The sequence below is a fragment of the Aethalodelphis obliquidens genome, unplaced genomic scaffold (assembly GCF_003676395.1).
Source record: "Aethalodelphis obliquidens isolate GAN/ISIS:26980383/991018 unplaced genomic scaffold, ASM367639v1 scaffold100, whole genome shotgun sequence".
NCBI lineage: Eukaryota > Metazoa > Chordata > Mammalia > Artiodactyla > Delphinidae > Aethalodelphis > Aethalodelphis obliquidens.
This window is the reverse complement of record NW_020838044.1, coordinates 2,886,401-2,898,464: the sequence shown is the minus strand read 5'-3', so window position 1 is coordinate 2,898,464 and position 12,064 is coordinate 2,886,401. Positions and strand designations below refer to the sequence as shown.

The window sequence follows — 12,064 nt, the reverse complement described above, 5'->3', positions numbered from 1 at the left end:
TCTAGGATTCCTGCAGCATCAGATCAGTTCTGCAAGGAAGAGAGCTGCAGATTCCTGCCTTGTCAGGTAAATCAATCTATTATTTAATAACCAATAGCCATGTGTAGAGTCATTGGGGTGTGGGCAATGAGAGAGGCCCAGGCCCAAGGTCCACCACTGCAAATACCTCCCAGGGTGCAGGTATCTGCAAGACGTTAGTTCACTGCCTGGGAGAAGGTTCCCTTCCAGCCTCTGATATGGGGCTGTGCTCCATGAAGCCTGTGCAGTGCAGAGGGACCTGTACCAGCCACCTGCCCCCAGTGCAGGGCAATCCAGAGCTTTCTTGAGAGACCGCCACCTGCTCCCCTCTCATCCCCAGCCAGGCTACGAGGTGAACATAAATCTTACTTTTTTGTGGTGGTGGTCATATTTTTGAGCTTCTTGGCTGAGAGATGAGAGAGAAAAAGCAGCAACCCAGGTCAAGTTGCCAATGCTGAGTGGTCTTATGTCCTTAACCACCTCTGTCTTTCAGCCAAGCGGGGCTATCTCTCTGGCTCTCAGAGAGACCTGGGGGCTCCCCTGCAGGAGTGCAGGCCGATGCTGCTGTGTTTCCTGGGGCCGTAAGCAGCGCCCTGAGCTCCCTGCCGCCAGGCAGCTAGAAGGCATAGCGAGAGGCGCTTCTCTTGGTTCCAATTATGACAGTGGCCACCGGAGACCCAGTGGATGAGGCCGCTGCCCTCCCTGGGCACCCGCAGGACACCTATGACCCAGAAGCAGACCACGAATGCTGTGAGAGGGTGGTGATCAACATCTCAGGGCTGCGGTTTGAGACCCAGCTAAAGACCTTAGCCCAGTTTCCAGAGACCCTCTTAGGGGACCCAAAGAAGCGGATGAGATACTTTGACCCTCTCCGGAATGAGTACTTTTTCGATCGGAACCGCCCAAGCTTTGACGCCATTTTGTACTACTACCAGTCTGGGGGCCGGTTGAGGCGACCCGTGAATGTGCCCTTAGATATATTCTCCGAAGAAATTCGGTTTTATGAGCTAGGAGAAGAAGCAATGGAGATGTTTCGGGAAGATGAAGGCTACATCAAAGAGGAAGAGCGTCCTCTACCCGAAAATGAATTTCAGAGACAGGTGTGGCTTCTCTTTGAATACCCAGAGAGCTCAGGGCCTGCCAGGATTATAGCTATTGTATCTGTCATGGTGATCTTGATCTCAATCGTCAGCTTCTGCCTGGAGACGTTGCCCATATTCCGGGATGAGAATGAAGACATGCATGGCAGTGGAGTGACCTTCCATACCTATTCCAATAGCACCATCGGGTACCAGCAGTCCACTTCCTTCACCGACCCTTTCTTCATTGTAGAGACCCTCTGCATCATCTGGTTCTCCTTTGAGTTCTTGGTGAGGTTCTTTGCCTGTCCCAGCAAAGCCGGCTTCTTCACCAACATCATGAACATCATTGACATTGTAGCCATCATCCCCTACTTCATCACCCTGGGAACAGAGCTGGCTGAGAAGCCAGAAGATGCTCAGCAGGGCCAGCAGGCCATGTCACTGGCCATCCTTCGAGTCATCCGGTTGGTAAGAGTCTTTAGGATTTTCAAGTTGTCCAGACACTCCAAAGGTCTTCAGATTCTAGGTCAGACCCTCAAAGCCAGCATGAGAGAATTAGGCCTCCTGATATTCTTCCTCTTCATCGGGGTCATCCTCTTCTCTAGTGCTGTCTATTTCGCAGAGGCCGATGAGCGAGAGTCCCAATTCCCGAGCATCCCGGATGCCTTCTGGTGGGCAGTCGTCTCCATGACAACTGTAGGCTATGGAGACATGGTTCCAACTACTATTGGGGGAAAGATCGTGGGTTCCCTATGTGCAATTGCAGGTGTGTTAACCATTGCCTTACCTGTCCCCGTCATAGTGTCCAATTTCAACTACTTCTACCACCGGGAGACAGAGGGAGAGGAACAGGCCCAGTACTTGCAAGTGACGAGCTGTCCAAAGATCCCATCCTCCCCTGACCTAAAGAAAAGTAGAAGTGCCTCTACCATTAGTAAGTCTGACTACATGGAGATCCAGGAGGGGGTAAACAACAGTAACGAGGACTTTAGAGAGGAAAACTTGAAAACAGCCAACTGCACTTTGGCTAATACAAACTATGTGAATATTACCAAAATGTTAACTGATGTCTGATTGAACCCTATTCACATACTCACAGCTCAATGGAACTAATGCAGATATTGCATAATAGCCTGCATTGTAGTCAGTGTGTTCTACAGTGTGTATCTGGTTCTGCATGGAAAGCAATAGTCGTGCAAGTGACTTTTGATCTTTTGATTTTTGATTTAGAACACAGAATATGTATCCATGGCTTTCATGCAAATCTTCATCACCGGCTTAGGGGTTTCCAAAGATGGGAGTCACCTATGGAAGCCAGGATTTCAGAAGGACACATTGAGGCCACCTCATAGCAAATACAGAACCTACCACATCAGTGTCACCTTTTCTTCCTAATGAAATGCACACGGCATCTCAGAGATGCAATTCCCCCCACCACCCCACTTGAGCCTACCTCCCCCTTCACAGAGGAAAACCACGGTAGCTTAGCTTTAAAGTTCTGGTAATTATTCGAAAGGTCTTTCCCATTTTTGCATTGAAAAGAACACACAGTGCTGTGTGTTGGAATTACTTTCTGTGTCACAGGCTGGGGGGTTGTGAAATGCAGTTGCCAAGCAGACGCTCCGGAGGCTTGTGTTTCATAACGGAAAATACTGCATTTGGTTTTTTCTCTGCAGTGTCGATGTGAGGGAAGCCCAGGGGAGGGACGGTTAGGATGACCGAATGTGAGTTGTCAGGTTTCACATTTGCTCCCTTAGCCCTACCGGGAAAAGCTGACAAACCAAGGGACCTCTCAGCTTCAGATTTCACCATTTTTGCAGGCTTCGGGGTCACAAAAACATGTCTGATTTCTTCGCTACACTGGAGGTTGCAGGCATCTGCTTTCCTAGTGCCGGGGCCCAGCTACACTGACACTGCAGTGAAATTTACCAGTGATGCGATAGAGCTGCATGGGTGTTTGTTGCATGAATCTCAATATTTAAAACACAGGAGATAACCTATTTTCTTAGTAGCCTACACAGTATTCATATTTAGAGTATTAATAGCCTAGGAGTGGCATTGAACGAGGGTTGTCTTTTTCTTCCCATCAGAATACAAAAGCCCTCAGGAGAAAAATAATAGACTGTTTGGAGTGGGGAACCAAAACTTCTGGCCCTCCAGCCCACCCCATCCCTGTTCTTCCAAATGGGGGCACACAGCTCTGCAAAGCCAGGAGAGCGAGCAGGGAAAGCAGTGTCTAAACACCTCACGTGACTGCATCTTAGGAATTAACCTAGTCATGGGCATGACTGTATAGCTGACTGGGGCATCTCGTCCTGAGGAAATGCGGATCTGTGGATCCAGTGTATATAAATATGTATCGAGAATCTCTTTCACGAATTCCTCTACCTAGCTAGCTATAGAAAAAATTGCATTTGAACCTTGTATAAGCTTATGCAATATTTTTGACACAGGGCAATATATGCATGTGTTTGACTATGTGCACTAGAGTGTGTATATGTATATATACACACACACATATATATACATATATACACATACATACGTGTGTATATGTATATATGCACACATACATATATAGTCATTCTCTGGAGTTCAGGTTCAGGAGCAAATCCACTGCTTGGTGGGTTGGTTGTCTCAGAGGCCTAATGGGTTAATTTGTCTCATTGATCATCCCACTGGGCCTAGGTTTGCTGCCATTGCCTCAGACACTCCAGTCTTCATGGATTCTTAGATGTTCGAATTGTCTTTCTGCCCTCCATGTGCTGCAGCTTCAGTTTCTCATGGCTGAAGCTTGTCTTACTGAGTGCACAAGGGCCCTAGGGCCCTCACAGCTCCAGCTGTCCTGGGCCAGACCCAACCCAGGCCTCCTCTCTACAGCCCATCATCTTCATCATCTCCATTCTCGTCTTTCCCCACCCTGTCCGGTTTTTATTTAAGACGTAGAATGTATTTACCAATATAGAACATACACAAGAGACCTACATATACCATGAATGAAGACACAACCTGCAACTCTGATGCAAAATACACAAAAACAACATGGTCATTTGCCTCTGCGTCAGTCACTTTCATGAATCTTTCCCCAAAGAGCCAGAATGGATCACCTGCTTTGAAACCAAGGACACTAAGGAGGAGGGCTCCTGGGGACCCAATTTCACAGGTCTGGGCTGAAAGGAAACCTCCTCTATGTGGAAATTTCTGAAGTTCAGGACCAAGGGAAGGAAACCCTAGTTGATCCACAGGCATCATGTTCTCTCAAGCTCTCTCCGCATTAAACTGGCAACCGGGGCTGCTTAAGAAACCAAAGGCTGGGTACAGAATCATTCCCCACCGCCAGAACAGGCTGCGAGTGAAGAAGCACTGCATAGCCTAAAGGTAGAGTTCAGCTGGCCCTGGAATAGATGGAGGTGGGGAAGCTTTTGCCTCACAAACTGGGCTTCTTTGCCTTTCAACATAATAGATTAAATTGCCCAAACACAGCGAGTTGTGTGGTCAGGCTGCCCAGCCATGACTCCAGCCCCAGCCTCACTGTTGGCTCTTCAGCACCTCCAGTTACCCTGGGGGGGTGGGGCACCAGCCCAGGGTGCTCACTAGTTCCTGGTCACCCACATCCCCAGGGATCTGCAGGGCATCCCAGGCCCAGCGCGAAGCCTCTGTGCTTCTCTTCCTCGCCTATATGGGAGATGGTGCTGCATTTCCAAGACATAGGGTGGAGGGACACAGACCTTGGGAAAATAGATGGTAAGACAACCCATACCTAAGGGCGACGTTGTGGGGTAGATGTTTTATCCCAGTGTCCTTGACCTGGGACTATAAAATGTTCACCCACACCGGCACACAGACATGCACACCCATCACAAAAGAGATCTACATTTTGCCATACACAAATACAAAACATGCACCACACACGCAGAATACACAGAGACCAAATTAATGAAAAGGGCACTCAAAAGATACACGGTTATACCTATATCCAGAATACGCACACTCAGCACAGACACGGAATGTACTTACCAATACAGAACATATACAAATACCTACATACACCACGTACAAACCTGCAACTCAGATGCAAAACACACAGAAACTACATGGACACATGGGTACACATACAGAATACACAAAAGATACTTTACTATTATTTCTGCACACAAAATACAAACTCGGTTTATACACACAATACATTTATTTATATTACACACACAAAATACAGCACACACACCCAAGAACACACACACACCCCACACATGAAATGTGTACATATACTCAGATCCATTGTTCTGCCCCCAAAAGATCAGATTTAATCATCTTTCCCTAACCTGCATCTCTCCCCCTCAATATCCTTCAGGAAATCTCTTCTTCTAGTCTTTTCCCCCGCCTCACTCCTAGATTTCAGAAAAATAACCCCAAGGTTTAAGGCAAAATATGGACCACCATTGTCAAGCAGATCTGTGATTAAGACTGGGAATCTCATAGGGTTTCTACCTGTTCACCTTCCTCCCACCAGAAACCCTGGTGCCAAGCATGGAAGGACCTGGGACAGCTGACGGTCCATTAATATACACCTCCTGGCCCCGTCCTTTCTTTCAAAACAAGTCCACACAGACAACCCAATAGCCCAGTCTCCCCTGCTCCCAACCCCTGGGATCTCTGGATTCAACCCCGTCCTCTTGAAAGCAGTGGTGGCTCAAGAAATTGCAGGGTCGCAGGCCCAGAACCAGAGTGAGGATGCTCCCAACGTTCCCTCAGCCCACAGACCTTATCGTCCCTCCATCCCCAGTGGCTTTGTCAGGGGGCTCAGTCAGAAAGTCAAGGCCGTATGTAGACTTGTCTCTTAGAATGAGTCACCTTTACTTGCTTGTGGCATCTCACTTGCTCTTGGGCATAAGCCCCATGGAGTCAACTCCTGAGTCCCCTCTATGGGTGTGCAATGCCAGGCAGGCTTCTTCCCCTGCCCCGGCTCCACCTGGTTGCCTTGCCTCCCACCCAGTGGCTGTACCTTGAGGAAACACACACCAATTCAGCTTAAGTGAAACCTGATTAAGGACTTAAACCTGACGTTACACAAGCAAACAGCATCTTTTTTTCAGGAGGCCTGATTTGTATCCTATATTCTAAGGCCAGATTGAAATGCTTTGTAAGATTACACGCTGTTTTGGGTTACACACAGAGCTGGCTCTTCCCACTAGTAGGACTAGCTGAGAGCTGGGTGCGTTTTAGCAAAGGCTTCACCTCAGATGGAAGTTGGGGGGTTGAAGTCAGGCATCAGATCAGGTCTCTGCTCCTGCGGCCATCCAGGATGTGCCCCACGCTTCCCTCCTGAAGATGGTCAAGCTCCCAGTCTCCATGGAGGAAGCAACAGCCACAGGGAATGAGCGTGTGGGTCCAAATCTGCACATTCCGCGCAACATGCTGGGCCTTTCAAGTGTTTTCAAGTCAGGATACCAATTTTCCCTTTAGCTTCAGCAGGTGCTTCCATGGGCTCAAACTTTCAAGGACGTTGGAGTTCTCAGGAGTCCACAGAGAAGGAAGTCCAGGAGAGGTGGAGAGGTTGTCAGGAAGAAAGAGTACCTGAGCTAGTCATATTTCAGAATTAACTTTTCAGGAGCTGAAATGTACCGAAGGTCATAATGAAGGCACTGTGCTTCCTGAAGCTTCTGTGGTGTTTGACACACTCTTCCTTCCTCTCTGCTTCCCTCTGCTCCTCTCAGCTGGGCCTCCGAGGATGGAGTAGGCATGAAACCAGGAGGTTAGCCCTGAAAGGGGGCCCCAAGTGAGTGTGCCCCCAGACTCCATTGGTCTGGTGTGGAAAGGGCTCCCAGGAAAGCTTTGTTGAGTCTCCAGCCTGGGGGCTCATGTGGCCACCCCGTGTGGAGAGGGCTGCAGAATTAGCTTGTCCTGTCTGCTCTCCCTGGATCTCTCACTCCATTGTAGTGAGGTCTTTGGCCAACTTCCTTAATCATGGTCAACCATAAAGTATCAGTGCCACGCCCAGCTGAGAGAGGGCGGGCTGGGGGTTCAGTGCTGCCAACAGTAGCAGAGAAGAGAGGTGGAGGCTGACTTTCCCCAAAGGAAACTATAGGACAGTTTGCAAATTGCATATGAGGGTAGCACCTGACCCCCCCCACCCCCGCCATGGCAGGTGGGAGGAGTACACTGCTTTGAACTGTTTACCCAGGGGTGGGGATGGTGAACCCTGCTCCAGCTCTGGCTCTCCTGGGGCCCGTTGTCATAACAGCCTCCATCTGGGTGACGGCTGCCTGGTCTGAGAGGGCTGGTCTACATAGGGTGTAATTTCCAGGGTGCTCCTTGGTTACACAATGGAGGCTTGCCCAGCCTTGGCAAAGTGTCCATTGCCAGGTATGAACCCATGACCTCAAACTCATTAACATCATTAGCCACCTGCAGAGCCAACTAGCAGAGCGCTGGATGCTGGGAGGTGTCCAAACGGCTAATGTGACCATTATCTTGATCCTAAGACTTGGCCCTTGTTGAGACCAGCCCTGTTCTCTCATCAAAGCAGCAAGCAGGGACAGGTAGAGGTAAGGGATCCCTGACAAGCTGGGATGGGTCTCTTCCTCAAACAAACCTAGTTCACTTTTCCCTTCTTTCTGCTTCCTTTCCCACCAAAGTTCAGCTCCATCTCTCATAGTTTATTTTTTAAAGAGGAAACGTGCAATAAACTCAATAGTGACTGTTTTCTTTAGCAATAGTTATCTCAAAATCTTGTTCTCAGGACTGAAAAGTGACAGTACCCGGATGCTCAGATAATGCCCTTGGCTTCTGGGCATTAGTTCACCGTCTCTGTAGTTCCCTCTTCTTCCCACATGGTCATATGACTCCTGCCCTCTGAGGCTCTGACCCTCCTTTGGAATGTAAACATACACCGGTTCAACATCTGCACAAGGAAGGTCGGGAGAAGGCTTTCTTTATCTCTCTGACTCTTCCCTGTGTGCACCTCTCTCTGTCTCCGTGTGCATCTCCGTCCCTCTCTCCCTGCCACCTGCCCCTTCTGCCTGCTCTCACATGGCACTCTCACAACCTCCAGGCACTGAAACCTTGAGTTTGAGTGACCTCACACCAGGTCATCTCGTGGACTTACGGTCAGACTGGCAGGGTGTAATGGAAGCCTGCAGGAAAGCGCTTACCAATAGATAAGAATAAAGCATCCTGAGCCATTACAGAAGATCATTTCCATGCACTTAAAGCCATCACTTGATCCCTCTGTTTTCCTCCCTCCCCTCCCCTGGGAGATGGATGCTGGAGGAATGTGGCCTGGAGGTTTGCACCTGGGATGGGTAGACTGGGCAGATTGGGGGAATTGCCCTCTGGCTGTCCTTCAAAACAAGCTGACTTGCTTAACCAAAGGGATGCCATGAGAGCTGTGGAGAGAAGCAAGTGTTTGTGGGCAGAGGTCTACAGGGATAGTGTTTGTGGGTGGTTAGGGCATGACAGTAGTGAAACGAAGACCCCACCACCCAAGATAGTGTACTGTTGCACAAATATCTGCACACGTAACTGGGGACTTTAGAAGAGTCTCCTTTCCTGAAAAAAATCTGTGTGGTTGAATTTTCAGACTGGACAATCGGGGAAGACTGGCAACGCCAGGGTCCCATCCCATTCCTTTTCAATCTACCTTGCTCTATACGTGCGTATACGGCAAAACCTCAGTTAACTGATGGGGAAATGCTCAGGGAAGGGAGCCGTCCGGATGGCTTTACAATTATGGTTTTTTGGGTGGGAATGGGAAAACGTGTTTTGGTTCAACCTTTGTTATGAAAAAAAAAACAAAAAAAAACCTTTCCTAAGTAGGTTAGTATAAACTTCCCTGCCTTAGTAAGTAAAATGTTTGAAGATGACAGAAGACCTTGCATTGCTCAGGGTCAACATTCTCAACCTCAGTGCTCCTTGTACAGAGTGTGGGTGGAGAAGACCAAAGAAATAGGCTGAATGTCTGCGGGCTGCAAGACATCCCTGGAAGTTGGCTATTTGGGCTCATCAGATAATGCCCTTACTATCATTTGCCTCTTTCTACTGAAATTATAGTAAGAAAACATAATTCTCATTAGTCGAGGTTTTGGTTAATTGGTCCTGAGTTATCACAGGTTTTCCATATATACATATATCTGTGTATATATATGTATAGTATATGTATATATGTATACCATTGTTTCAAAAGTTATACAGTTAATACACTGACCGATCCCCTTAGCTTCACTAATGTGGAATACATTTGGCAACCCAAGAAATAAACTGCATTTATTTGAATTTTTAAAATGACCTTCCTTTGCATTCTCACCGTATCTCCAGTTCAGCTCCTTTTCTCCTGCGTAGGGACCTCTCTAGAAGGTAGTTCTTTCATAACAAAAGATCAGGCTCTAGCATCTTTCCCTTCCCTCCTATGTGGTTGCCTGACTCAGGGATAAAAGAGAAGTCTGATCTAAAGGCCAGGTGCTTTATTCTTTGTTCTGTCTGCCCTGATTGGCTGTAACCTCATCACTGAGGACCAGAAAAGTTATTCCAAACTTTGTAGCTCTGTGGGAGGGGAAAGCTCGAAGACCTGGCAAAGTATGGATCTGTTTCCCTCTCTCTTTGTCATTGGTGGTAACCTAGGCTTGAATTTCATGAGATCTGAAAGTAACATTTTTAATGAGGAGCTAAAGAACATCTCTGCCCCATGGAAGGCGAGATGTGTAGCAACCAATGGACTAACGAACCCATCCTTTTGTTGATTCTGGCCAAATCTAGGTTGCGGTGTAGGCAGTAGAGCACCCATAATTCAGCTGCCTCTTTGGAGAAACAGCTCGGTCTGAGCTGAACCGTGCTGTCATTCTCCATCTCCCTGGCAGTGTGTTAGACCCATGGGAGATACTTCCAGCCTCACCTCCTGCACTTGACTGTGTGCGCTCTACCTAGACAGGGCTGAGAGGGGCTCCTCGTATCTGACGCAAGTGAGGTGGTACAGGGGTGCTTGCCCTTTCCCAACATTCCCAGCAGCCCTCCGGTCTGGCCAAGTTGGCAGCAATCAGATAATAGAAGCCCATAAACCAGACTTAGCATGGCCAGCTGGTAAACTGAAGCAACTGAGGCAGCCTGTCCTGATGGCCACTTCTTACACCTCCTGAACCTCAGCAAGGAAACGAATATAACTTTCTGTGCTCCCCTGCACTCCTAAAATAGTCAGATATGTTCCAGATGAGTTTGCAGTTGAGAACTGCCTGCATCATTTCACGGACAGATGCACAGGGCAGGTGTAATTACATAATAATGTGGACAGCTGCTGCAACATCTAGGTAACTGAGGGCGGTGTAAATGCGGCAGCGTGCTAGGACCTTTGGTAGCTACTCAGAGGACTCAGTCCTGGGTCTGTTCTCTGTCTTCATGAGAGGGCTGTAAGCCCTGCTTCTCCTTGAAAATGATTCCCCAGACACTCACTTTGTATGAGCACATAAACACTCTGGGCTGCTAGAGAGAGAAAGAGAAGGAGCTGGGAGGAAGAGGATATTCAGGGGCTCACTTTGCTACCAATTTCCATGTCAGCTGCTGACACGCCTGCCTTTTTAGCTTGTGAAGTACAGAGCGAGGACTGTGCCCTGACAGGTAGGGCTGGAATGGAGCAAGCTGCCACAGGCTAAGAAGTGAGAGAGAAAAGCACGGAGAGTAGCCTGGCTGGCTTTGGCGAGGGTGAGTGTCAACTCCAGAGGGTCTGAACACGCTCCGTGCTTGCCCCAGTTCTGCCTTCACGTGGGATCCAGCGACCCAGTTTCCCTTTGTTGTCGTGCTTGGATGATTCCTTCATTTGAAGGGCCCCAGGAAGCTGGAAAGTCCCATGATCGAGCTCCAGCCTGCTGAGCAAGCAGTGCCCGGGCCAAATTGGCCTCTGACTGGGTTTCTGCATCCCCACACCCCTTGCTCCACTAAGGGTAATCTTGGAACAGCCAGGATTAATGGTGCCGGCAATCAAGGAGGATTCTCTAGTTTTCATCAGGGACACAGCTCTAAAGCTCATAAGTGCACGATGCTTTTTCCTTTTCTAGACCTGTGTGCGTATGTGCTTATATAGGCTGTCTCTGGAGATCTATATAGTACGCGCACATAGATAGAAAATGTGGAAATGGCCGCTCACTTAGCCTCACACAGCACAGATTCTAATTAGGGTTTGCACTGGCTTCCTCGCTGCTCAGGCATGGCTCCACAGCTGCCCTCCGTGTCCTAGCTCTAATAATTTCTGAAAACTCAAAAAGGAGAGGCAGATAAATAAGCCTCTCTGGGATCAATAGGAGAAGGAAATCCAAGGCTGATGGTAATGCTCCGTAAGGATGATGCCAAAAGGGAACCGGGGTCTCCATGGTGATAAGAGGCTGGGGACCAGTGAGAGCTGGAGGCGGAGCAGGGCCTGTGGGGAAGACTAATGGGAGTTGGGAGTCATTTAACTATTTGTTTGCTTCGTGAAAATTTAGACACCAGCTATAACCACATTGCACAGGATGTATAGGTATTATCATTCTTGCTGACATATTCTGGAAGCTTTCAGCCCCACCAACACTGCCCCACCCAGGACTTCTGCAGCTGAGAGTTCCTGTGTCAGTAGGGTCTGATATTTGTACATAGGTTATACATATATGTGTACATATGTGCCTCAATGAACATTGCCTGTCCACCTGATCATAGGTGTACATAGACTTCATGGAGCTCCACAGTCTTTTGTAAATATCAACACAAGTAAATAAGTATATAAATATATATTACTGAGGATTTATTTTAACATCATTCTGTGTGAAATGAAAACGCAAATAAAATTTTTGACAGACCCTGATCGTTTCCACCTTCCTTCTTGCCCGACTAGATTACCGTCTCTCCAACATGCGTGTGCACTTGCCTCACTCTCAGTCCAGGCTCTGCAGCCATGAGGGCCCATCCGGAGACTGGAGCAGAACAGGAGAGGGCTCTCCTGGTTGCAT

General features: G+C 48.3%; 1 protein-coding gene across 1 annotated transcript; it reads left to right on the top strand.

Moving 5' to 3' along the window:
- Positions 1 to 510: 510 nt before the first annotated feature.
- Positions 511 to 3,262, top strand: KCNA2 (potassium voltage-gated channel subfamily A member 2). The gene has a single exon (XM_027096237.1). The coding sequence runs from the start codon at positions 675 to 677 to the stop codon at positions 2,172 to 2,174; it is 1,500 nt and encodes a 499-aa protein (XP_026952038.1). The 5' UTR covers positions 511 to 674; the 3' UTR covers positions 2,175 to 3,262.
- Positions 3,263 to 12,064: the final 8,802 nt, after the last annotated feature.